This window comes from Gymnogyps californianus, chromosome 12 (genome assembly GCF_018139145.2).
Source record: "Gymnogyps californianus isolate 813 chromosome 12, ASM1813914v2, whole genome shotgun sequence".
In the NCBI taxonomy this organism is placed as follows: Eukaryota; Metazoa; Chordata; class Aves; order Accipitriformes; family Cathartidae; genus Gymnogyps; species Gymnogyps californianus.
Window position 1 is genome coordinate 10,487,241 of NC_059482.1, and position 28,000 is coordinate 10,515,240.

Here is a 28,000-nt window from a genome sequence, read left to right on the forward strand (position 1 = left end):
CCCCAAACCTGAACTTTGGCAAGAATAGAAGAAACTGAAAATGGAGCATCACCCAGGAATGACATATCAGGTACTCTGAACAACCAATTCTGTCCAAATTAAAAAAAAGGAAAAGAAAAAAAAAGAGAGAGAAAATAATTAAATTATCCTCAGAACTTCCTCCTGAAAAGGAACAACTCCATTTGTTTCTATCTTCTAGACTCTTCCTAGTACCTCTTCCAAAGTATTCCCTATTCTATTACAGCTGTCCAGAGGGAACAGTGGGTCTCCACAGGTATTACATACAAGATACATGAATTCTGAAATACGTGGATCAGCAAACCAGTCACTGCAGAGCCCAGATTTTCAAAACAGCTACTGAGCTTCATAATTACTCTGCCTCACTGTATCTCCCTGCCCTGTGCTCCAAATCTTTTAACCTCACAAAATAAATCCAGTTGCTGTGGCTATCATAACTTTACTCTAGGAAAGAATCCATCAGGATCAAAAACACTGGCTCTAGAAAAAGGCAAAAACTTGACTAAGGAAGTTGGAAGGAGAAAAGAGTACAGAGATATACATACTACCCTTCTAATTAGGTCTTGGATAAAATTACTGAACAGCCAAGTTACAGACAGATTACATCAAGATGCTATAACGTGCGCAGTCTTCATTTAGCATCTGTTATGCTCCTACTTAAGTACTGTTAGGCTGTCATAAGACATTCAAACATCAGTCATCACACAAATAGGCCAACAGTTACGCTTTTAATTTAAATATCTTCTTACTTCCAACTGCACATCTCAGATCTACCCTTTGCAGTAAACAGTTAACAATAAACACTGTGTATCTAAGAAATGCACCTTTGCATATTCATCGTCTCCACCCTCCCTCCCCCCCACTTCAGGAAACCGTCTCACTGATATCACACAGGATTCTCACAGCACTGGATGTAGGAATCTAAAGCTATCGGGAGATCTCTAAGGACAGAGGGAAAGTCTGGCAAAAGTTTGGAAAAACAGAAAGGAAGCTAGGACATAATATGAACACATTTACACATTTACTATTACACAATAGTAAATGAAACATCTATGCAGGACTCCATTATCCTCTGCATTCCAGAAGCATCCTTTGTATACTCCCAAAAGCAGAAATCTACCAGTGAATAAAAACCCTGCGAGCTTTCTATGAGTTAAAGGTTATTAACAGACATTAACTATGTCTATGCACAACTGGCTCCTTGAAGCAAGTATGAAAGTTTTAAAAACCTAACTGAAGTCTACCTATAGTCTATGAAAGTTTACAACTCTCATCAGCACTTTCATACTTTCCCCTGTGGCGAGTGCTTTGATCACAGAAAAGACTTTCACACCTTAGCAAGTAACAAAAATTAATAAATATCCTAATTCACTGCTTCTAAGTCACTTTTTTAAGCCAGTATCTAAAGCTTACAAAGGCTTTGTAATCCTTAACACCTTTGTCCTACTTAAGGATTTTGTTTCTGCTTAACATCTAGAATACAGACGGGAACTAGAATAGAGGTAGAACTAGAATGCAGTTGGAACTATCACTCAAACGAAATCAATCTGCTAGGAAGACTGGCAGCCTAGCACTCACATTAAAATGTACTTAAAAAAAAAGGTAACGTACAAAAATGAAAGGTTTTCCTCCTTTCTTACAGTAAAGAGGTATGGCTTGTGATTTACATTTGCTACAAATATAAAACACACTTTTATATACTTTAAAAATACAGTACTGGTTGTTCGCAATTTGGCAAGGACTTGATGGCAAATTCAACTTTGTCAGCACCACGTCAAGCTCCTAGTTAGTCATATGATGCGAATGTTAACTGGGCCTTTCATAGTGGCTATGACATAAGACACCAAAACAGAGCAAACAATTACCAGATTCTGTTGGAAAAGCAGGTGCTACTATTACAATAGCTGCTAAAACTACATTTCTAAATCCTGTCAATATTTCATTATCCCTTTAGCCATGAAAAAGATTTTCCAGCTTTGATGAATTTTACTGCAGATGGTTGATTCTGTGAACTGCAACTACATCTCCTGCATTTATTCAAAGGGTATCAGTGGTAATTAGATATCCTTTGTCCAAGCTGTGAAGAGAAGCGAAACAGGAAAAAATAATTTTCAAGAGAATTACTTTAAAGATGTTGACAAGAAGACAATTTCCCATTAGAAACCAGGGTACCAGCAGTACTCAGTTCAATCTGGAACAACCAGTTCAACTGGAATATGCATATGATATGACTGAGGCCAGTCCAAACCTGAGGCAAAAAACCAAGACTACCTGATTTTGTTACAAGTAAGAAGGCAACAGACAGGCTCTACTTCACTGGTACGTTTGGCACAGTCAGGACAACTGTATTGCATTTGTAATCTGAGGCAGTTCAACTGAAAGTTCTCTATGGTGTTTATAATTGCCAGCTAACCCATGCAGTACCGCTACAAAACCAGTCGATGTACTTTGTCTCAATGTCTTGCTGTACATCCTCACTTTAACTCTGCCCCATCACTGCAAGAGACTCTGAAAGCTACTCTAGAAATACACATCCTTTAAGAAAATTATGCAGAGCCTCTCTTCTACCTCCTACGAATTAAGATTCTCAGCTCTCAAAAGCAGACTAACCAGCATAGACACAAAACATCTGCTCATCACAAAGAAACGCAAAAAATTAAAACTGGCCACACTCCCTGAGAAATTCCACTAACAGAGGACTCTCGGGCCTGAGCTCCAAGGTCATTTAATATTCTGAGTTAACTTTACAGCTAGTGCTATAAGTGCTTTCATCCGGATCAACTACGGTGTCATGTATGCAGAAGCCATGTGCTCCAAGGACACTGTACCTGAGGCTAATGATCTAGGAGAATCCTCTCTCTCTCTCAGGATTGCTTCTCAGGCATCCCCAAACCTCTTCTTGAACGAATGCCTTAGCCTAGGCAGCATTTGAGGTAGTACCCTAGGAAGGAGATTTTTCTGGTAGAGATTCAGTAGTGGCCTTACTCTAAGTTATCCTGAGACCTAGGGACCAAAGTACGGCACGTTACATTGAACAACTAACATCTAACAGAACTGAACCAGCTAATTACCAACACGGTGGTGACGTGTATCTTGCCATCCAAGCTAGTTATCAGCCACTGCCAATAAACAAGCAGATGACAGTGAAAACCAAAAAGTTAGTGGGCACCTGTATTAGCCACAGGGGTCCTTCAAAAAAGAGGTGCTTTCTATGCATTTGTTTAACTTTTCTACAAAAAAAAGAACAATTTAATCACTGATCTGATCTTTAGGGGAAAAGACAAAAGTAACTGTAAACTAAGATATGCACCTAGCAATCTAGAGTAATTCCACTTCAAATGTAGGAGCAGCCAGATTCAAATCTCCCTTAAGGAGGAAGGGAGAGGGGGGATAGGATAAGAAGCAACACAGAAGATTTTCCTTAAGATTTCCAAAGGGAGATGGGAGGTAGATAATGACTCGGCACTATGACCAAAATATTTCTCCTGGACAGAATAAACTCTTCTGAAATGAAGAAGAAAAAGGCAAAGAGAGCAAAGAAATCTCCTAGCACCTGGGAAAGAAGCTGAAAAGATCTTCTCACTCCACTACAGAGTTTCAGTTACCAGTGTTGATTTGACACCCCTGGAAATCCTTGTGGTTTGCTGGTCTTGAATAGGTTGGGGTATAATAAAAAGCAGATACCCTCAAAAATTAATATGTGATAGTAAGCTCCTGAATGCCTACCTTGAGTTTCTTTATGGCTTCCAAGAACTGCGGGTCAATTATAAAGGCTTTGTTCCCAAATCTGTATCTGAGCATACACACATCTAGAGCATGCAAAGAGTTTAAAGAAACAAACCCAAACCTGTCCTAGAGAAGGAAGAGTGTTATCTTTGCCTGCTGGGAGGTCCTGACCCACTTAACTATTTCTTTTGCTTGCTAATGACGCTAAGGAGACAGAAAGGAAGAAGGCATGTATTATTAGACCCTAACACATCCATTAAAGGGACGCATGAAGACCTGAATTCTCCAGCTAAGTCTGGTAGTCAAAAAGGTCTCTTTTTTCCCTGCTAGTGCTGCCTGAGTTCTTATGACAGGCTTCTCCTAATCACCTCAAATACTTATCACTTCCAGATATTCAGGAATAGCCCCAAGATATTTCCAAAGTAGGCACATACTTGAGGTTTGAAAGACAGTACCAGGAAGAATAGCACATCAAACATTTTTCTGCTTATAATACCATCTCCTTTGATGTTGCAAGAAGCCTGATGTCACAGGCTACCTTAACACTCCTAATCATAGCGGGTTTTTTCCCCTAAAGTATTTATGCAGTACTAAAGAAGACTGTGCCTGATGAGAAAGCAGGCAAGAACCTCAAGAAGCCAAGAATGGGTCAGCAATTAAAATTACAGCACAAAAGATTTTTAGGAACTGCAAGATTAGGTGGCCACTGAAGACACAGGCAATGTACTCATCCTTTCATTGCACCTAACTTCGTATCCAAAGACAGTTTACTACCATGTAAGTGCAGGACCAATCTCCATAACAACCAGTCACATATGGTACTTAATCACCCGTGCAAGCCTTCAGTACATTTCCATTTCCAAAATACCATTATAGGATCTTCCTAGTTCATTTGTTTTCAGCAACATGGATGAACGACCATTATTGCTTCCCTCTTCTGAACTGAAAACTCAGAAGGAAGTCATGAATAGGAAGACTGTCATTCCCCATTTTTGAAGACGGAAACTAACACAAAGAGGTCCAGCAGTTTGCCCAAAATGAGACAAGCAGAGGCAGATTTAGGAAGAAGGATAACGAACTCACTCCTTATCTCTTCCTGTCCCTAACATTCCCAAAACTAGGACTACTCTGATCATTAGACCTGCTTTTAAACTGTCTCTTTTCATCATCTCCCTCTCATATAGTAGAGCAACCATCAACAGCAACAAAGAGAAAGAAAAGGGGCAGAGACAAGCTCCAATTTGAGAAAAGGAAATACTAATTCTGACTTTAAGTTCTGTTCTTCACTCATTCAACTGTAGCAAAACATCTCAGTTATAGTTAACCAAAATTCTGCACACAGGCCCCACAAGAAAACACCAAAACCCCACGCCCAGAAATCCGTAAAGAGAATGAAATTCCCTTGTACCACTTTATATAGTTATCAAGCAGTCATACCAAATGACAATATACCTGCTAGTAAGTCAACATCAGCAAACGTATACACCCTAAAAGTAAATGGATCCTGAGAGCTGCTCAAGTGTACTTTTTCCTCATACACAGGGGAAGCTGTAAGAAGGGCAAGATGGAGAATGTACACTGAATGTAAAACACATTTCACTTTTAAGAAATTGATATAGCTTCTAAAACATACAGAACAACGCGGGAAACAGCTACTTGGGCGTAACCCAAAATACACTGATGAAACCACAGTTATTAAAAAAGCATGTCAGCTACTTAATTACAGTAAAGAGATTACATATAAAATGAACTTACCATCTCTGTCTTCATCATGAATATTTAGATACAAGTACTCCAGCCCTCTTCCCTTCTTGCCATGCTCTGCTCCCTGTATTTTAGCCATAAGCGTGGTTTTACCTGAACCATCATCACCTGCCAGTAAGTTTTTACAGGAAAAAAAGACACTTTCAGAATTAATTTTAACTTCATCGAAAAGATTTTTCAAAACACATTTAAGTAATCAGAAGTATCCTTGTACGTTTTTGGACCATACTTATTTATTTTCTTTCAAGTATTCCAGCTAAATCCAATGGCTTATACCATGACAATAAGAATGAAGCACTTAATTATTCTCTATTACATTCCATTTGTTTAAATATATGTTATAAATCTAACAGCGTAAACCAAAAAGAAAGTAAATCTATCAGCCGCCTGAAGACAATAATACCATAGATCATATTACATAATCTAATTTTAACAAACTGATGTGTCAGTTTGTTCTTATCATTGTTTTAAACCGGCTTTGTTTCGACAAAAAAAACCCAACCACCCACCTGCCTGCATATGTTACTTACCAAAAACAAGAATATTCTTGCCCGATGGCAATTTAGATCTTGACCGGGTAGAAACTTCACTCAGTATTGAGGACCTAGAACAGCAGCATCATTCTTGTTAGACTGACGTGCACGCAGACACACGCACATATGCACGCGCACACACAAACACAACCCACAGATTGCCCATTTGACAGCACTGATGAGCTCAGCAGATCCGCACGGACCAATCCGGTTACATTCATTCTACTTACAAACTAGATGTGATGTTACAGTTAACGATTTAAGTTCATTTTAAACGACCAAAAGCACGCCACCTTTTTGAGAAAAGCTTTTATAATTTTTAAAACACGTGCAGTAACATTTTAAGTTTTTCTCCCATATAAGAGGTCACATTACTGCAAAACAGTACTTTTCAACTGATGACTAACTCTTCCCACAATCCATTACTGTATTTTATACACAATTTTTTCTGCCATTATTAGTATTTTTAGAAGCGTTACTCGGAGGTAAGCGACGGGAAAACACGAGATCGAGTCTCTTGGAGCCTGTCCCGCAGACCTCCCGCAGAGCCGCATCTCTCGGGCTCCGCACACCCGCTCTCCCTCTCCCTGCAGCGATGCTGGCCTCGTTCATGCCGGCGCGGGGCTCCCCTCACGCACCCCACGAGCCCCTTCACAGCCGGCAAGGACCGCATTCCTCACCGGCCCCGCCGCCTCGGCCGGCCGGGCGGGCCGGCCCTCGCCGCAGGCAGCTGCGTGCCGCGGCGCCGCCACCCGCCGCTCCCGTCAGCGGGGCCCGAGCGCGGCCCCGCAGCCGGCGCCCACCGCCGCCCCCGCCCCGGCCGAGCGGGGCGCACGCTCCACTGCAGCCCGGCCGAGGCAGGGGCTCACGCCCGCCGCGGGAGGGCTGAGGCGGGTCGGCAGAGCAGGGAGACCCCGCCGTGACAGGCGCGGGACGCCCGAGAGCAGCCGCTCGCCTCCACCGCCGGGATGCCGCGGCCCGGGAGGCGCTCTCCCTGCCCCCCCCGCCCCGCTCACCAGAGGTTCTGCCCCTCCTCCTCCTCGCTGGGGAGCTCGGCGCCGCCGGGCCCGTCCGGCCCCAGCAGCTTCTTTTCCACCAGCACCGGCGCCATCTTGCCAGCCGCAGCCACAAAGAGTGACCTCACCCGGGCCCGCCGAGGACCCCGCTCCTCCCTCGCCCCGGCCCGCCTGTGCGGGCGCCCCGCGCTGCCGGCCCCGCCGCGGCTCGCCGCCGCCCCCTGCCCCTCGCAGGCGCACCGCCGCCGCCAGCCGCGGCCGCGTCGCTTTCCGATCAGGCGGCGCCCGGGCAGCCCCGGCAGCGCTCCCCGCCCTGGGCGGCGCCCCTCCGCGGCGGGTGGGGCCGCCGCCGGCAGCGCCCCCTGGTGCCGGCGAGGCGCGGCCGCCGCTGCGCTCCCTGTCCGAGGCGCTCGCCGCCGCTCTCCGCGGCGGGGCCCGGCCCGGCAGCGGCCGCGTAAATCCCGGTAACTTCTCGTGCAGCCACCGCCGTCCGGGAAACGCTCCCGGGCGGAGCGCCATCTGTCAGCGAGCTGCGGGCACGGCCCCCGCTCCTACCCTGGCTGCAGATGCTGCGCGGCCCTGGTGCGCAGGAGTACCCGGGGTAGCGTGGAAAATGAATTAATGCATGTGTGGAGATGAAATCGCCTGTTATGAATTATTTACTACTAAAGCAAGCTTTAATTACCACCGAAATTCTCACGCCCCGCCAATAATTTTTGTTCTTTTAATAGAACTACAAAGCAAGTTTTTCTGTAAACATGCTTTCCTTCATGATTTCTCAGTCAATTCAGCTTTTCAAAATGCTGAAATACTCGGCTGGGTAGCTTGAGCAGCCTAAAAATTACATTAACTATTCTTATGCCATTATATTTTTATTATGCCCATTATGCGTGGATTGCAAAGCATTTTATGCAGGAAAATTAATAAGATCACCAAGACTGTACAGTCAATCAAAAGGAGAGAAAAAGATTGACTTGCACAAATTCCCACAACAGATTTCTGCTTGCTTCTACTCCCTGACTTGTCCCTTTCGGATTACACAAGAATGTTTCAATGAAGTCTTTTTCAGCAACTTGCATTGCAAGGGTAGCTGAAGCACCAGAAGAGGTTGTGGGAATCGCATCCTTGAAGATTTTCAGAACTGGACAAGGCACTGAGCAACTCCACTAACTTTGAAAGGAGATTAGATCACGGACTCCAGAGGTCCCTTCCAACCTGCATTATACCTAAGATTAGGTAACTTGTCAGTATTGCGATATTCTGGCTTTATGTCACGTAAAGATTTGCACCTTACGTATTCTCTCCACTTGAAATATATTTAGGCCACAATAATACAGATTACTAATACACATTCAGTCAATAGATGAAAGAGCAGCTTGTCTACACTAGGCTTTTGAGTCCTTGGAAAAATACTTTGTGGTGTGTAACAGACCAAGATCTCCCTGTTGTGTGTACCGCTCCTCGGTAGTCCTTTTGGCTCATATTCTGCAAATACATATGCCAATATTTAACTACGCTGCTTTGAATAGCTCCATTCAAAGACATCTTTTATAGATGCTTGAAAATTTTAATAGTATAAAAAAGTGCAACAGCTGAAAATATTAGAAGACGTATTTATTATATCATTGGCTTCATCTTTCCTGCATGTCTTTCAGTTTTCGGTTATCCTGCTTGTTTTTAAGCATTTAAGCTACATTGTAGTGAAAACCTAGTGCTAATAAGGTAACTAAACTTTCTCCATAATAAATTAACTACCAATTAATCATTCCTTTATCAGAATAGATTAAAAATACAAATTAAATACTAAGGCTATCACTGAAAAATCAAGTTATTAAGGCTTTCGCTAAAGCTTTCTATAAAAATTGTGTAATTAGCAGAAATGGTGGTTCTGCTCACTTACTTGGATAATACACCAAAAAAATGTCCAACTGTAAACAGAAGCCAAGTTTTATCAGTACCTGCATTCTACTTAGTTCACACCACTGAAGTATTTTATGTAGGTCCAGGAATGTTATCCCAGTCATTAATAGCAGTCAAGAAATATTGCAGCTGAACCACACGCTAGATCTTCTACCCAGAAGTTCTGACATTTCCACAAGCTTTTTATTTCAATTTGATATTTACTGTACCAATGTAAGATTTGCCTACTATATGCAGCAGTGTTTAACCATACATTTGGTGTTTTCTGTCATAGATACATTCTTCTGCACATACAGCATATTAAACGCACGACAAAGCATTTTACCTGCTTTAAACATTTCACTGATTAAGAGGAAACAAATTCAGACACAACATTAACACTTACCAGTTTCTGACATAAAATATTCATTTTAGCAATATAGCCTTTTCTTACAAAAGGTATAGAGCAAACTATAAAAAGATTCAAACAAAAAGCCAAAAGAAATGTTACATAAATCAAATGTTCAAGAAGGCTAAATTAAGTTAAAACACCTCTAAATTTTACTGATAAAGATTTTGTTAGGTATGTTAGCATTATTAAAAAAAGAACTTACCAAATTACATGTAATTTAAATTTACAAAGCATAACAACTCTGTCAGTGAATGTGATCACTGAAAAACATGAGTCCAAGCCAATCTAAATTCTCCAAGAGCTCGTATTGTTGTGACAACACCTCACTATTAAAAATGCTGTTCTTCAGGATTCTGCAACAGAATCCAAAATACTCTTGCAAGATGTTATTGATGATCTCGCCTCTATACAATGGAGATAAAAGAGAAAATATCAAGACAAATGTTGAGACAAAACACTGCACAATTTTAGAAAACGTTTCAGTAGAAAAACGCTTGCCACTACACAGTCCCACACATACCCAAAGCACAGCAGAAATGCTATCCACTCCATCCATAGACAGCATCTCTCTGTATGGAGTGTACGTATTAAACACGGTCAAAACTGCCAGAGATTTTCACAAACCATCATCAGAAAAGAGACTGAACAGAGAAAATATCAACTTCCTAATAAACACAGGGATTAATTTAGAGTCCTTAATTGAAATTCTTACCCTCTTTGTATCCTGCCAGGCAGCACTGGAAGGTTCAAAGGCACTCTCATATTTTCCCTGTTTAGTTCTCTCTCCCCAGGCACAAGCCCTGACTGAATTACATCAGAGACCATTCTAATGCTTAGTGTGCATAGCATTGAACTGACACAAAGCACAATCCCATGGGTTGCAAATTCTGATAAGCCTGTCCTTTTTTTTGCGAGTCAGTTCAGGGGCAAAAGCTGAAAACTGAGCTGACAGCATATACAATTAGTAGAAAATTAAATTGTGATTACTTGCAACTGTAACCTGTAGTATTTCTTGGAAAGATCAACACTTGTCCGTCCTTTCTGAAATGGGTAAGACCACAAAATTAAATTCCAGTGATTACCCATTTTTTTCACTCCACTCAAAAGACAGTTAATTTCTTCAGTCACAAAATCTTTTCGGGTTCTTCTTCTCTTGTTTAAAGTTCTTGTGTTCATGTCCAGGGAACGTATTTCATTGTTCTGCAAATAATTATTTCGGTGTAATTAAAAATTATGTAAATTTACATACTATTTTGCATTTGGAAGAAACGCATTATTACTAACAATACAATCTTAAGCAGTCCTAAAGAACTGATCACTTTATCAGATAACAATGGTTTTCAAGGTTTCTTCACTGTCACCCACTTACTGAAATACAGTATTTTTCCATGACCTTTACCTTCATTTGTCATGCCTACATAGGTTATACCTTCAGTATGTTTATTCCTTTAGGTTTCTGTTATTTCTATAGTATGCAAATTTTCATTAGTGCAGGAAAAAGCATACCTCCATATCCATTATTCAGAAAGGACTGTCAGTTGAAAAATGCTTAACTCATTTCAGGGATAAATCAGTATGACTGGAGTAGAATCAACAGAATATCTTTTTAATAAGGTTCACTTTGCTACTGGGTTCCTGTTAAAGGTGACTTAAAAAGAAATTATGCAATTCATAGTGATTTTGTTTGGACATTTATAAATATGTGAGTGTATGATTAGGCTTTGCATAACTAACCTCATCTTTGTCAAGTGAATATATGCAATTTTCTTTTAAGCGCTGACATTCCTGGTCGCACATTTCTTTCAATCTTTGTCTCTTCAAGTCAGCATCTTGGTTTTTTTGGAAAGCTATGAAATTGTGAACAAGGCCACCTCTTAGTTACTCTTTAAACTAACTGAAATCTACTGTAAAACTGAATATAATGTTGTAAAGGAACATTTCTTCTAATGAACTTGAATATGTAAGTGTTGCTTTATTAGTAATACCTCATTTTCATTAGATCTTCTTTCTTATCATTGACATTAACACATGAGGATTATTTATGCATTGGAAGCAACTAGCAAATAATAGGAATTAACTCAAACATCAGTAATACTATGACTGAAGGTACATGAACATATCTATTTAAATTTTTAGCCATTTGTCTCCAATAGCAAGCACAGGTGCTTTTCTCAATGCCCTGACCTAAATGCAAAATCTGATCTTTAAGTTACACTTATTACAGAATTAATTTTCTGCTAATACTCACACTTCTTATACGTAGGTATCAAGTTATAGTCATCAGTCAACCTAGTATTTTTACTATGTTCCTCTCTATTTGAAGTATTAGATTTGTTTTTTCTAATTGGAGTCAAAAGAATACCTTAAAAAAAACCCAAACAATAAAACATTATGCATCTTTCTTTAAAAAAAACACAACACAAAGGTAATGTTTTAGGAATTAAAATTTAAGAGAGTGCCATCTTTTGAGCCATACCACTATCTGGTCTTGGAAGAAAGACTGGAAAATTCAGTTTACTTCAGAAAATGTTTACTTGCTAAAGGTAATATATTAGTGTAATGGGCTCTGAAATTAAATGAAGTTGGGGGTTTTTTTAATTTTAAAAGCCATGACCTCCATGGCTATCATAGCCAAATTAATTAATTTCTGAATCTGGAGGGGGAAAAAAAATTTTAAAAATTTAAAAATCAATCTACTAGCTTTACCGGAAATTAAGTAAATAAAGTAACAATGTAAACAAGGTTTTTGGAAATAGGATACTAAAAATAAATTCCTGATGGGTGGGCTGGTTTTTCAAAAGAGAATGTTTTTTAAAGTAATATTAATGCTTTAGAATTTAAGTACTGATTTAGAGAGCTGCTTCAGCCTACTTTAAAATTTCTGGTCATCAATCATAAGAAACAGTATTGGTTACTAGGTGATGAATGTAGGAATGTATGACTGTAGTTGGAGCTCTGCAGGATGTACCCGCAAACACCACATTCTGAAGAAAACTTGTGAATTATGTAAAAAGATATATCTGCAGAGTAACGAAAAAATTGTAACTCATAACTTTTTTGCTATATTACAGAATAAAATACTGTAAAAGATATGTACTCTGCTATTTACAAATGGACAGTTGTTGTCTATTATAAAGAATACCAGGTTTTATGGGCAACTGATTGTTCTGTCAATATAGGGTTCCTAAACTGCACTGCAGAAACTGATGGAACTTATATTCACTTTTCCATCTCTACCTTGTTAATAACATCTTATTCAACACCTCATAATACAGGACAGGTAAAGAGATCTCCTGTACTTAATTTTCTCATGGGTTGTTTTCAGTTACTTGCTCTAGTATTGTTGTATACATTAATGTTTACCCTTTTAGATATTTAGCACAGACAGACCCAAGTCCTTAGCAGAGCTCCAAGCAGGAAAAGAAGCAGGTATAATAGGCTAACATGACTATAACTGTATAATAGAGTGATGCTGAATCCACAAACAGGCAACTGTACTCTGTTCTGATCCTGACTATACCTCTTCTTTTTAAAAATTAATGCCACAAAACTGAAAAATAGCAGATGGCATGGAAGTAACCCTGACAGGATTCAAAGCAGTATCTACAAAGCAAGTACTAGATAACTTCGTTGTGAACTAATGTGCATAACACCATTTCATGATTATAGAGTATGCATTTTCTGGCCTATTAACATACAGATTTTTCACTGAATCTACAGAAAAAAACCCATAATTCCCTATCCACAGCCTCCCATGGTAAAGTCCTGCAAAAGAATTAGACAGTAAGGGCTTTTTGCATTAATTTCCAAACCAAGTCCTTACTTTGGAAACTATCCTTTTTGCTCCTAAAAGTTGATATTTCTGTGTGCAGTCTTTTTTTCTTCACTGGGGTCAGCAGTATTTCTGGAAAATATAAGATGGACACCAGTACAAATGCCAGTAAGTAATAACTGCTTAATTATCAAAATGCCTCCTTTAAACCAGAAAAATATAGGATGTGCTTTTATTGAATTCCTTAAGAATTATAAGCCTCTTACATCCATAAGTATGTAACATTAGAATGAAATGACCTTGTTATGATGTCATACATCCATTCACACTTATTTCAACTTAATATATTCCTTTCTATTAGTACTTTACTACCTCTGGCAAACAGAACAGTCTCATCAAAGCCTATAATGAGGATATATCACTACTGCCAAGAAATACACAAGATCCTCAAAACAAAAGTGGCTAGTTCTGATCTCACTTAGTACAAATCATTGGTAAAGCAAATTAAATTACAAGAGCAGGACAAAAAAATTTCAGAATTTTAAATACGATTTAAAACAATAGTTACATTTACAAAAAAAAAATCATAATTACTCTCATGAGTTGCATATCTACTGTTGTTACAAACAGCCAATTTGTGAAGTTCCTTTTTATATCTTTCTTCGGCTTCCAGAATGACTTTGTGACGGTCACACTGGTACGGACAACTTTGCAACATCTTGGTAAAGGTTTTACTACTGAAGGACAGTCCTCCTGCTGTACAACCTGGAAAAAAAATAGGATATTGTAGAAACAGCAAGCACAAATGCTATAGAAGCCATCACAAAGTGCAGCATTTCATTTTGCTCACTATGATCTACAATTTAACCTCTAGTTTTCCATATATACATCTCAAAAGAGGTTACACTTTTATGTACCTTCTTGAAAATACTTATTTCTTGTTTTGTACTTGCTCTCTAAAAAAACAAAAAAAAAAAAAAAAAAAGAAGAGTTTTCAACATGACCTATGGGACCAAGTTATACCGCACCTCAACTCCAGAAGTACTAAATGAGGCATGGATCCTCTACAGAAGTAAAAATATTAGTGGGATGGGAAGACAGGGGCCTCATTTCCCTTTGCACATTTATCCAGGAGCCAAAATATAAAAGATGTCTTTGCTATACTTTGAAACTTTCTCTGTGTTGTAACGGTTATCTGTATTAACCTGAATAAATTGTAAGTCTAGCTTAGGTATGAATTTCGTCACAGGAAACCTTCCTGTTCATTTTTGAGGACATTCCTAGGGTAATTTACGGTTTAGTTATTCTTGGATGTTCTCACAGTTAGTTACGTCAGCTGAAAGAGAACTTCTGCACTGTGAGGAATTATAAGGGCACCAGTACATATCTGTAATATTCTAGCCTAAGATAAAGCAGTGCCAAAGCTCAGGTTGAATTTAGTTTGACAACTTTGATTCGTATGCCTAAATGATGTTCAAACGTGGGTTATGGGCTTTTTTTTTTGGGGGGGGGGGGGGGGGGGGGGGCTTTTGGTGGGGGTGTTTTGTTTTGTTTTTTAATGGAGACACAGGCTTGATTACAAAATCCACTTACAAATCCTGAGTACCAGCAGCATTCTTACAACCTACTGATAGACCATGTTCAGGAAGTAGAAGATGGGGTAACTGAGGGCTGCAGTCATGGATTACTATAAAACTGACTGCCTGTACTTAATAGCAGCAAGGCAGAGAAAACAGAAGGGCTGCAGAATAGTTTGGAGGCTTAGCAGGGGAATATATGAGGGTACTGAGCACGGCTGTATGTTTTTCCTCCCTCTTTCCAATCAGAGAAAGGAGGAAAACACCCGCTTTTAAGTATTCGTATAAGTAGCGTGTCATCTTTTAAGCTGTTGTATATTCTGTTTGTTAATAAACCCACATTAAGAAAAGCTACATAGACCAAAACTGGAATATGTAAGCTTGATTTCAATATTTATGTTCTATTTTAGGCACAAAAAAAAAGGAAAGGAAGCAGTTAAGAATTACATAATAGGTAATCCAATAGATGTGTTAAAATTTCTGTAATGTCAGTTCATTCACTGCATTCTTACATAAGGCTTCTTTTATGGACCCAGGAAAGAAAGACCTGAGATAATACTTACCTAAACACCTTAAATCTGCCATTTTATGGGATGCAGATGTAGCCGAAGTACTTTTTTCTTCCTTGGTTATCTCTGAGTAGAATGAATGTTGACCTAAATTAGGAAGCGAAAAAACCCACTAAGAAAATGCAATCGATCTTTTGCCCTGGTAATCATGCATCAGCATACCTATATTCAATTGTATTTTCTATTTGTAGATTATTAAAGTTTAATTTACATAACAGCAGAAAATCCAAATGAAATTCCTGAAGTTAAATGGATCGCATTTACATTTTTGTAAATCCAGAATAATTACATTTAATTCAGTGCTTTTCATCACTCTCCCAAAGAATATTACTTCAACTTGAACACAGCAAAATAACCCTGTAAACTTACATTGCTTAACTAAGCCCTATAAACTTTATTTCTATTTGGAATCAGATGCTGAAAAATGTGATGTACTGGAATAATACTTATTCTCAATTTAAATAGGTATAACCTGGAGATCAGCTTGGTCACCTGTAAAGCTACCATTATGGCAAATACTAATCTAATGAATAATTATAAATTTTATAAATTAACAGGAAACTAAATTATGAACAAAGATTTGATTGAACAGATCCCAATTCTGAAATAAATGTATCAGACTAAGAAGATCAATGCAAATCTGAAAAACATTTATCTTAAACACATGTTCAACATGTAGGAATAGCTTCAGGCAGAAGTCACTCTCATAGGTTCTATCCCCAGTCTTACAAGTACAGAACAAAACCAGCATCCTTGCGCATTTTCTATTAATGGCTTTCATTGTTCAGTACGGATTGCAGTCAAACTAAACTTAAAACATTCATCTGTGATACATTCATTTGAATAGTTAAAATCAATTTTAAAAAAGCTAAAATAGGTATTAGAAGAAAAGTAGAATAAGTATTCGCCTGGTAAAACTGTATACAGTATTAAATTCCAAAACTATGCAAACAATTAAACGATATTATACATGATGTACTCTGTCATCTAATGATACATAACATCTGATAAAAAGTAGTGATAGAAGTACACAAAACTAATTAAAATCTCATTAAGAACAGAATTATCTAAGAAAGGAATATGTTTAGCTATTTGTACCTGATGTGCATGTCTGTTTCATATTTTTAACAATCTTTGCTGGTTGTTTAAATAAGTGTCCACTGGGAAGATCAAAATGTGAACAAATTAAAAAATAATCAAACTTCACAACATACATTTACCTGTAAATTAATCCACACATTCCAAAGGCAAAACAAAAAAACACAGTAAATATATAAAAGATAAAACTCTACAAAATTGATTCTAATTATCCCAAGTTACTGGGCTTGTAGTACCCAGCATGTAATCATTGTGTTAGAAATCTGTTTACCAGAGATCTGTGATTAGCATTCCTTGCAGTGCTGTTCAGCATGTCTGTTCCAGCATTTGGAATGCAGTGCTTTCAAGGGATGCTGGTTTCCAGAGTCATTCGCAATTCTGATTCACATAAAGTTACTTAGTGCACATAAAACTTTCACAAAGTCTTCAAAATACTGTAGCCTTCACCAGATGTAGCAATTGCTCTAAAAGGCAATTGATTGTCTTCTGTTCTTACACTGATTAAATTTTATGCAACCAACATGCTCCTATGATGTGGTGATTGTACATTTTTCTATGTCATTAACTACCTCCAAATACTGCAGGAGCAAGGGGTCTAATCCATGGTTATGCTTAGGTAACTCCTGTTTTCACACAAATACATATGCGAGGAGAGAGCTTCCCCCCCCCCCCCCCCCAAAAAAAAAAAAAAGAATTTCTTAATAGTTTTGTGCTTGAGAGGTCAGAACAACAAATAAAGAAGCTGTGTGGAATTATGCTAATCGGTAGCAAAGCAAAATTTACCTGAATGTACCATGGAACATATCCTAGGCTCTTGATAATTTCTGTGGTAGTTGCAAAGTTACAATATAATGGATGCAAGGAAACTGCATAGGAGCAGTGTCCAGCCAGCCACATAAAAGAAGCACAATAAAAATGTGGAACTCAAAAAAAGGAGAAATGTAGTTTTGTTCATACTCTCTCATTGCCTGTCTTGAGGGATGTTCCAGATATAAATTCAAGACAATGGAATCTGTATTTATCCTTGCAAGTTGCCTCTAATTAATTTTTTGTTTATCAATAGGAAAGATAACCATAAGAAGCAAAAGAAAAAGAGGAAAGATAACCATAAGAAGCAAAAGAGGAAAACAAGCATTTGTGTGAGACCAATGAGCAAGAGAACAGTGAATGACTAAACAAGGCTGTATCTTTCTCTTCCCATGCAGGGAAGCAATTCAATATGAGGGGAGAAAAGGGGGGGGGGGAGCTTTTTCCCCTAGTTTGTAGGCACTCCAATTTCAATTTTTTGCAGAGCAGTTAGAGAACTGCTGTTTTCCTAGTAAGTGCATATTACAGAAGTCTTTGTGGTTTCATCCAAACCAATGGCTAAAATCTTGATCTACTGGATCAGTGAGAATTTTGAGAGAAAAACTATGGATGCTTTTTCATCACTATGTTGAAGGCATTAGAACATGGCCTGTAACAGGCTCTCTATACAATCCATCAGAAGCCTACCATTCAGAGAAAAAGATCAGAAGCTTTTATTACTACAGTGTCTTTAATGTTTGATCTGTGATGTCAAAAACACTTCCACAGACTATTCTCTAGTGAGCTACCAAAAGGCTATGTCTTTTTCACTAGGAGAAAAAGACATAATTAGTAAAAGATAATTTCAAAGGCTGACATTCAATTTGGAAATTACTAAAGAAAAGCAACTTAGTATTTCTGCTTAGGTATATTCTGCTAAGATACCTACCTTACTTGAAGAATAGACTGATTTTTTACACAAGCAGTTTTTTCATTTATACTATGCCTTTGAAGTACACTGTCTGTTTGCAGTTCATTAACTGAACATGGAATATTACTCTGTTCACTTTGTCTAGTAGAAGCATTTACTGGATCCATAGTGTTCACTATTCCATTTTTCAGCGGAGAAGAATTTACAGATGGAGCAAGAACCTGATCATCTGACTTAGAGGTCAACTGTGGACAACGTACTTCTTTATGTATTCTTTCTATGTAAGTTTTTGGATCATCAGGATTCACTTCATAGTATTTTGATGCTTCAGTATTGGCTTCTGAAGATCTGTCTACAAATACTCTTCCTTGCGCTCTTTCCTGTATTGAAAAATACTAGTTAGCGACTATACGAGCTCTATAAAAATATTAAATAAATCTAGTAACAAGATTAACTAGGATAGACCAGTCTAACTCTGAAAGTAAAGCTAATTCCAGAGAAGCTTCAAAAACACCTGACTGAGTTGAGAGCCAACAAGACAGCAGTGCTGCTGAAGGTGTTGAAGGGGTAGTTAGTGATAATTCCAGGCTGAAGCAATGGATTTGCTACTAATACAAGGCACTTCTAGAAAGGAAAAGATTTAATTAACTTAAGATCCAGCTAAATAACTCAAAAACTTGCTGCTCCACACCCACAGATATCAAGTAGCTATACAGCACAAGGAAAATACAGAACAACTTCATTTCAGTTTATGTTCATATTTTCTATTATCATCTATCCTGTCATAGCTGTACAATCATGGGCATTTCATGCATGCAAATATTAAAATTATAGGTTCAAATGATTGGCAATTAAAAATAAATCCAACTCTTGTTTCTCCAACCTAAATGATCTCAATTTTGTAGAAAATCTGGTTTTATAATAAACTTAAAATGCTTCATAAAAATACAGATGCCTGCATTCTCTGATTGCCCTGCATACTAACTTTGCATGATACACAGTAATGGCAAAAGTTGCACGTTGTAGTTTCACACATATCCAATGTTTTCCCTACTTTTCTAGCTCACACTGAAATTATCTTAAGGGTTTACCTTCTACTTCTCCCTAAACTCTGGAAAGATTTGCTTAGTTTTATCTTACTTTGGTAAACAGGCCAACCTCCTCATGTTCTTTTTCAATCAAGTTTATTCGGTGTAAAATTTCTTTTGCTTTCTTCCAGTAGTCTTGTAGACTTCTTTTTCTGACTTGCACATCCAACTCTTCTACATTGTTCACGTTTAATGAATTATCATTTATTTTCAGGGACAATTGTTCAGCTTTATAAAATATAAAACAATATTAATATTCCAAATTTTATCAATGAACACCTTAATAAATATTTATTATATTTTTGTATGCTGAGGGACAGTCCCAATAATTTAATGCAAAATCTAACCTCTGAATAATAATTTTTATATAACTTAAATTTACACATAAATGTTAATACTCTTCAAATATAAACTGCAGTTACAAGATGTGAGCTTGCAATTATAGTTACTATAAGCTGTTCACACAACGATGCTGTGCTCTAAAAAATGACTTCATCATGGACTTAATCCTAACTCTATAGGTCCTTTACCAGTATGGGTCTCTGTTTTTAAAAACAAACAACTCCATATTAATGGACACTGAAAATCACCACATCCCCTCAATCTTAAACAAAACTCTCAGTTATGTTTTCAGTACAAAAATGTAGATACATGCTTTTTACTAATTATCAATTGCGTAATACTTTCCATGCTTTAGAGATTAAAGGACAAGGTGTCTTTCCGTTTCATTGGTAGTATTACACAGTTAATTAAAAAAAACCTTAAACAGGATACTTCAAAATACACCCTACTTTAAAAATGAAGATCAAGATTTTTTAATATTGCAAAGTAATTGTAGTCATGGTGATTTTGGGCTTGATTATCTACTGGTTTAGTCTCTATATACAATGATACATACCCAGGAACAGAGTACCAATTGCATGTTAAATGACAATGTTAATATTTTGCACATAATACAGAGGTGGGAAAGCTTTTAAGAACTGGCCCTACATATATAGGTTTCACAAATGCATTATCGCATTATCTTTTTTCTACCTAAATACCATAATCAGCCCATGGTGGCAAATATGCAACTTTTCTGCAGAAAACAAACATCTCTTGGAATACACAGAATTACAAAGCTGCTACAGTTAAAATCATTTAGAAAGTGAACAGAACTTAAAGATGGAAATCATCTCTGTAATTTTTAAAGCAGTAACAGTAAGCTTACTCATTTGTTTGCAGTTTTGCAGCACAAAAGTAGCAGCTTTGTTTAGTTCCTCATCCTGAGACTCTGTTAATACCTGAATCATAAGTGGAAGACCATTGTTCTGGAGCAGTTCACACTGGTTTTCTTCTAAAATAGGACATTGTAAAGGAAAATAGATTGGTTTCAGCCTCATACACACTTAATCTTACAGTAATTTTAGAAACTGGTACTAGTAACTTTCAGGGACATTCTGAAAAAGAGATTTGCATTATGGATCTAAGCATGCTGTAATGACCTGCTACCCGGGTTGCAGCAGAAGTGCTCTGGATCACACAGGATGATTTGCCCATAGCTCAAAGTTCTTGTAAGAAAACTGAAGAAGGACTGAGACAAATTGTATGACGGAGATCCAAACTCATTTAATTGTTGCCTAAAATATTTGAACTATGGCTTCTGTATTTCTTTTCCTCTGGTATATACTCCTAAAGTATATATGCTACATTTACATATATGCTGCCTTGAGATGCAGAAATATCAAAAACTTAAAGTTTATAATTAGCAAAACTCTTAATAAAATTAGTAGTTTAATCCTGGTCTAGCTAATCTGTTCCTCCTCATTAACTATATAATTAGCTAAATTTTTTTATTGGGATCTCATTTGAAGTATGTATTCATAAAACTGACAACTTTCTAGAAATAGTTCTTTGTTGTCTAAACTTCATAAAACAAAGGAATCAACAAGAGATGAAATATGATTATTTTGTCAGTGTTGACATTTTAAGAGAAACTTTTATTCTGTTGGTTTAATCATATTTCTATTTGAAAGACATTTTCCATTAAGCTTTGTTTCAATTAATTCTTCATGAAAAAGTGTCTTTTAAAATATCAGATTTATGACCTACTGAGCTAATTATTGAACTTGTTATTGACATTTAGAGGATGATAATCAATCAGGATTTTTGAGCATAATCCCTTTTTCTTGCATTTCTGAACATACATGAGAAAAAACAGTAATATAAATAAACAATGATCAGTATGTCACAACTTCCCATTGTGTTCGCTTGTACTACTATAAACTTAAGTGTTATATTTTCACCAGATATGCTTGGGAAAGCCCTGAGGAGCCTGGCAAAAACATTTCAGGGTCACCTACTGCTTATGTTACTTCAAAAACAATACTGTTAGATAGCTTTTAAAAAAACTAATAGCTATGTAAACAGTGGATAGAAGCTGTATACATCAAGGGCCATTAAAATAGAGCTCAAAAAGACTTATTTGGTATGTATGTATTGTAGTATTTCTCAGGTCTGGATTAATTTTACGCTGTGATACCTAAGCCCAGCTCTGAATTCTTGCATAATAGTCTACTTTTTCTAAGCTCTTAAAGATCTATCTATCTGTTAACAGGTTGTCCTGGTTTCAGCTGGTATAGAGTTAATTTTCTTCCTAGTAGCTGGTATAGTGCAGTGTTTTGGATTTAGTATGAGAATAATGTTGATAACACACTGATGTTTTCAGTTGTTGCTAAGTAGTGTTTGTACTAAGTCAAGGATTTTTCAGCTTCTCATGCCCAGCCAGCAAGAAGGCTGGAGGGGCACAAGAAGTTGGGAGGGGACACAGCCAGGACAGCTGACCCAAACTCGCCAAAGGGATATTCCATACCATATGGCATCATGCCCAGTATATAAACTGGGGGGAGCTGGCTGGGAGGGGCAGATTGCTGCTCGGGAACTAACTGGGCATCGGTTGGCGAGTGGTGAGCAACTGCATTGTGCATCACTTGTTTTGTATATGCTAATCCTTTTAGTATTATTATTGTAATTTTATTATTATCATTATCATAATTTTATTATCATCATTATTTTCCTTCCTTTCTGTCCTATTAAACTGTCTTTATCTCAACCCATGAATTTTTTTTTTTTCCCCCAATTCTCTTCCCCATCCCACTGGGTGGGGGGAATGAGTGAGCGGCTGCATGGTGCTTAGTTGCCGGCTGGGGTTAAACCACGACACAGGTTTTAAAATTTAAAGCTGGACCATTATAGCAAACATTTTTTCTGAATGCTAATATTACATTATTTAATAGAACTTTCCCTCGTATTCCAGTCTGGATGAAACGATACCATTGAACTAGTTAGTGTATGAGAATTTAGTAGAAACTGACAGAAAGAAAAAAGAAAAAAATCTTACCACAAACTTCAGTGCAGTGTCCAATTGTTAGAATAATACTAATTTTTTCTCCAGTATCCAGAGTGTCACTGGACAGCAGCTTCAGTAGCTCTGACACAGTGTGGTACTTTGTCAAGACAACACCCATGGCAGCTATTATATTAAAAATAATTTGAAGAAAAATACACTAGATATTAAGTATAAAGGCATCATCCAAGTATAATATGCTGTCATTCAAGGGAACTCTACAGACCTCTAAAAGCCTTGGGCCTGCACAGTCCTCCTCTTCTCTCTCTCTCATTTTAACACTTCCAATTACCACATCCCTCCTGGTGCAGTAATTCTGTCCATGCTACTCCCCATATCCAGCACTGCCCTGTCTCCCAGATTGTGCTGTATAGAAGTGTGGTAGAAGATCTGATAAAGAAGGGCTTTGCAATGTGCAAGTTTTGTAGACCTCTGCTGAGTTTCTCCACATCCTTTATCAGTTCCAGAACAGAGCAAGAAAGAGTAGCATAAGGTTTGACACATAGTCTGTCTGCCACAACGAGAGCTAGGAATGTTTCTGGTAGAGGGCAACCTCTTCCTGAAACTGAGAACACCACTGCTAGCACATACATGCTGAAACGTAATCCTGTCACATACCAACTTCTTTGAAACTAGGCTCAAAACTAGTGCAGGTATATGCTTTTAAACTTTCTGAACTTCCGTTAGCGAGCACTTATGGCAGAAGCGTCAAATATAATAATCATGGCCAACAGCACAGATTCATCAGGCTCACAGGTTTCTCAAAATCTTCTGATGGAATACACAAAGACCTCATTAGGACAGCACTACCCAGACAGCCAATCAGAGTAAAAATGTGTTAGGCAGACATACCACATTTGTTCAGCTCCATGTCTGAGTTACTAAAGCCTCCTAAAGCTTACAAAGCTTATTAGCTTAGGCATAGGCCTACAAAACACAGCGCTAACTCCAGGACCCAAGCTGACTGCCACACCCAGTTCTCAGCTTTACTGACACAAAACTAGCTTTAGCATCTTATTTTTAATTTTCAGTATAGTTTAAATTTCACTATGTTTATTTTAGCAACAATGGGAAAGTAACCCACCTCAGATGAACTGAATCATTCCCCATATACACGTCCGAATTTTAAGTAGTCTGCAATATAAACTGGGATGTATACAACTCAATTGCTTTTTAGCATCCATTCCTATCACTTTTCCACCAAAACCAGACTTTAAAAATCACATTTTAAAATTACCATATATAAAAAATGGTAGTAGTCTTTTCACTCACAGTCATTAGCAATACAGGCATCCAGAGTCCTTGTTACTACTACTGCAAGTTTTGTGCTTGAGTGACTCACACAGGAATCATGCATAAGCTTGATGAGAACTTTAGCTAATGTATCCAATCCTCCAACAGACACAAAATATTTCTGCACATATGCTTAGTGGAAAAAAAAGAAAAAATGTGTCTTAAATAATACAAGTTGCAAATTGTTTTAGCATTTTACCAATCATCACAATTTTTCTGTGCATGTATTAATCATTACATTTCCATCCATGCAACAGAACTGAAGTTGGATATATATTAATCTTGAGAAATGTAGTAATTGTCTTATAAAATAGTTACAGGAAACGCATGGCCCTAATACATGCATACAAATGGCAAACATTATGCTCGAGTTCTACCTAAGTCACTGTCTTCAGAGATGTAATAATGACATATTTGTAAAATACTTTTAATCAAAACAGCTTCCAAATAGGTTTTACTGACCTTACTAAATGTAGCCAGTTTGTGGCTGTTTGTGCACTTAAGCACAATGCAGTGTAAGTAAAGATAGTGGAATATAGTTTTCAGAGTAAAAGTTGGAAGAACAGCAAATGAACGTGTAGATTGACAAAAAGAAATCAAATATTTAACTATCGAATTAAACTTACTTTTACAAAAGAAGAACTATTTAAAGCTTGAGCTGCACTTACAGTTATTTGCAACTGTGAGACCAACAAATGAACAAATGGGACGAACTATCTCAGGCTCTGTGCAACTTTCGAGCCACTCTTTGGCATACGGAAAAACTGAACAGCAGATGTTTTGATTATCTTCTGGAAAAGTAAAAACAAATAACCCCAAATCAAAATGTAATATGAAATTTCAGTTGAACGGTAAAAATGAAAACAAACTGTTGTCACTTTGGAGAAATACTTTAAACTTTTTTCACGATTCTAACAGCAACACTTACCATTCTGAGGATTGTTAACACAGGCACAGAGAGTACTGCATACTGAAGACCACAGCTGATAGCACTGATTAGTATTTTCATCTGACAGATTCATCTCAGATGTGGAAAGACTTGTTCTGTTAAGAACAATGCAAACAAGTCCCAAATAGTCAAGCAAACGTAAGTCCTAAATAGTATATCATTTTTCTGTTTGAATTGCAACTGTTTACCTGAATAACCGTAGCAGAAGACCAATGCAGCCTGTATCTCTGACACAGGTTTGCCCACTTTCTAAAAAAGAACACATACAAGACTCCGAAGACACATGCAACTTGAGACAAAATCTTCATGTCAAGTTTAATTTACATATATACATTCTATTTCCATTTCCTAAGCATATATCCCCAAAAAAACCAAATACAAAATCACACCAACACATTGGCAAAAATGTTCCCTTTCTTTCTATGTCTATTTTTTTCTATACATTGTCAGAAACTACTGGTTTGCATTATATTTTTTTTTAAACTATAATTTCATTTTTAGAACTAAAACATGTTCTGCTATTTAAGGAAATCCCAGTGAGCTATGATCTACTTACACACTTCAGGTTCAGTTACATGCAACCATTCAACTTTATAAATTAACTTTACCAAAACTTTACTTTTTGAGTGTTCCAAGTTTCTGTACTGCAGATTGGCAAATAGAAAAAAATGGTGTTATAACACAGAAAAAAACCAAACTTACTATTATTTGACACCAGTACTAAGATGACATAAACAGACATTCTTTTCAAGTTCACACCAGAATCCTTATTAATTAAAAATAAAATGAGGTCTTCAAACAATGCAGAAGTACACAAAGTTTGTTGACAATAAACTGAAACCAGAAAATAAAGACCATTAAGTCCTAAAGCAAGCCATTCATAGTCCTAAATTATTTTTGTAATATAGTAATTAGAGTCCCAGTTGCATCCAATATGTGGTGAGTGGAGACAAAACAGGACTATAAAGTGACTGAGGGCTTCCCCCTGTAGTCAGTTCTAAACCAACTAGGACCTAGGCAAACTTTGGAATAATCTACAAGTCATTTAACACTTGCTGCTGAGGAAGAGAAGTAGTACAGCTGTCTGATATCATAAAGACATGCTGTTTACACACATTAGCAAGGTATTTCTCCAAATCTGGGGATGGACAGTGAAACAGTGGCACCTTTACTGCCCCCAACTCGAGCTGATAATCTTGTAATCTGATTTTTTGAGACAAAAAAATAATGAAGACAAAGCACAAGCAGAAGTAATAACATGGGATCATAACTCACTCAGAAATACAAATAATATTACTTATTATTACCATTACTCTCTATTATAACTCCTAATGTAAATAAAGCTGCTTCCTTTACTATGCAATGAACACTTGACTTTGCAAGATCATTTATAAACATCAAACCACCAATTTCTCGAAAATATTCACTTGCTTCACCTATAACAGAAAAAAGAACAAAAATTAAACTTTTGCTTTTGTTTCTTTGTAAAATGAAAGATTTTATAAGGTTCCAAGATTTTATAACTTCTCAAGCCTTATATCCTTTAGTTTTTTTTTTTATAGTGACAACCAGTTTCTTAACATATACTGTGAACATAAAATTGCATTGTTTCCAAGGAAAAACACTTCTTACTGTTTTGTTGACAAATTGAATAAATAGTGATCAAAGCCTCCTTCTGAGATACAGGGCAGTCCATCTGATATTTAAGGCATTCAAGCAGTAAGTTCAGATCTGTTTTCATATCTAAGAACAAACACAAAAAAACTTCACGTCAATTTTTATCTTTTCATTTATCTATTTAGTATTACAATAAACCTGCCCAAAAATGTAGTATGTGTATTTTAAAGGAGGAAAAAAAAAAAGTGAGTGAAAATGGAGCTACACCACTTCTATCCATCTATAAACAACAAACATACTTAACCTAAAAAATATTCCTCTCCATAGTTTGTTATTTGAGCATGATTTCCTTTGCTAAAGGAACAGCCCCCTTTTAATATTTCTGGCCTTTAATTACTAGTAGCTGTTAGCAAATGTGATGCAAATTACTAAACATAAAATTTGCAATTGCAATGTGCATTAAGTGTATTTAAGTGAATAATACAGAACCATGAAAATATTCAGAGTGAAAATACAATTGAAAGTCTACAGAGTGAATAGGGAAAGAATCCAACAAAGCAAGGCTTGCTATACAATATTTAGTTACAGAAGACTTAATCACTTACCACAGCAGCTAGAATCTTGAATCAGGTTGTTAGGTTAGGAAGTTAACACAAAGCATTTTCTGGGCACCTACAGACAACCCTAGGTAGGTAAACCACTTTAAAATCTGTTTCTTCGTCTTTTGGGTATAATAAAAATACTTGTTTGATAATGATTTGCAACAGTAACAGCAGATATTATATGTTTTAAACACTTGTAACATTTGGGGTTTCTTAAGTTAAATACAATAAAAGTGTGGGTAAATATTAGCAAAAAAAGGTGACTTCGTGGTGGTATTTTTTACTATTTGAAAGTTTGTCATTAGATTTGCCCTTTAGCTATCCAATACAGAATCCAAAAATTTGGCAACCAGGAAAAAGAACGTTTCCCCAACAGCTCACCATGCCGGGACAGACCTATCACAGTCTAATAAAACTTTGTAAAATTGATGCAGGTAATAAATGACAAATTATATTAGGTATCTTACCACATTGTTTTTTCTGCACCTTTTGATTTTCCATTTTTGGTTGTATGCCTGTTCTTGTTCTACAATGGCAAGGAAAAAGTGTTTTCTCTTCTGTTTAGATTAGCAGTGTTTATAATATCATATGCAGTATAAATGAAGTAATTTTTCTTAAAACACACTCCAATTTTCTGGTTTTACACTATTATCTGACACACCCACAGTTTAATATGCTCTTGCACGACAAAGATTTTCTTTGGAAATACAGTATTTTATAGTAACACTGCATTTGTAACTACTGTGTTGTTATGTTTTGAAAGTTAACATTTTGCAGAAATCAGGTGATTCCATGCTACCACTGGGGGGCACCAAAAACATCCCTGTCATTAAAAATATACCTAGCTCTGTGTCATTTATCGCAATAAATCTGATCCAATTTTCCTTATAATAGGTTGCCAACTTTGTCATCAGCGAACAACTGGCAGTAAGACCACCAAGTAATGTTATGTGGAAGATCAAGTG

General features: G+C 37.2%; 2 protein-coding genes across 4 annotated transcripts in view; both read right to left on the bottom strand.

Annotated features, from left to right (window-relative positions):
• Nucleotides 1-7,167, bottom strand: part of DYNC1LI2 (dynein cytoplasmic 1 light intermediate chain 2) — a 28,352-nt gene extending 21,185 nt beyond the window's left edge. Inside the window, exons 1-3 of one of the 3 annotated variants that reach the window (XM_050903964.1) lie at nucleotides 7,058-7,167; nucleotides 6,039-6,112; nucleotides 5,500-5,616 (exon numbers count right to left, since the gene is read on the bottom strand). In XM_050903964.1, coding sequence (XP_050759921.1) covers nucleotides 5,500-5,616; nucleotides 6,039-6,112; nucleotides 7,058-7,152 — 286 coding nt within the window. In that variant the 5' untranslated portion in view covers nucleotides 7,153-7,167. The remainder of the gene's footprint in view (nucleotides 1-5,499; nucleotides 5,617-6,038; nucleotides 6,113-7,057) is intronic. The other 2 variants (XM_050903963.1, XM_050903962.1) reach the window with 2 other exon arrangements.
• Nucleotides 7,168-10,340: 3,173 nt separating this feature from the next.
• TERB1 (telomere repeat binding bouquet formation protein 1) lies at nucleotides 10,341-27,536 on the bottom strand. The gene is made up of 19 exons (XM_050904090.1): nucleotides 27,503-27,536; nucleotides 26,449-26,559; nucleotides 26,124-26,252; nucleotides 25,519-25,650; nucleotides 25,005-25,065; nucleotides 24,796-24,911; nucleotides 24,536-24,658; nucleotides 23,847-23,999; nucleotides 22,569-22,700; nucleotides 20,400-20,525; nucleotides 19,260-19,417; nucleotides 18,120-18,481; nucleotides 16,385-16,446; nucleotides 15,281-15,373; nucleotides 13,735-13,905; nucleotides 13,192-13,272; nucleotides 11,617-11,730; nucleotides 11,103-11,215; nucleotides 10,341-10,568 (listed from the first exon to the last, which is right to left on the bottom strand). The coding sequence occupies exons 1-19, from the start codon at nucleotides 27,534-27,536 to the stop codon at nucleotides 10,341-10,343; spliced, it is 2,499 nt and encodes an 832-aa protein (XP_050760047.1).
• Nucleotides 27,537-28,000: the final 464 nt, after the last annotated feature.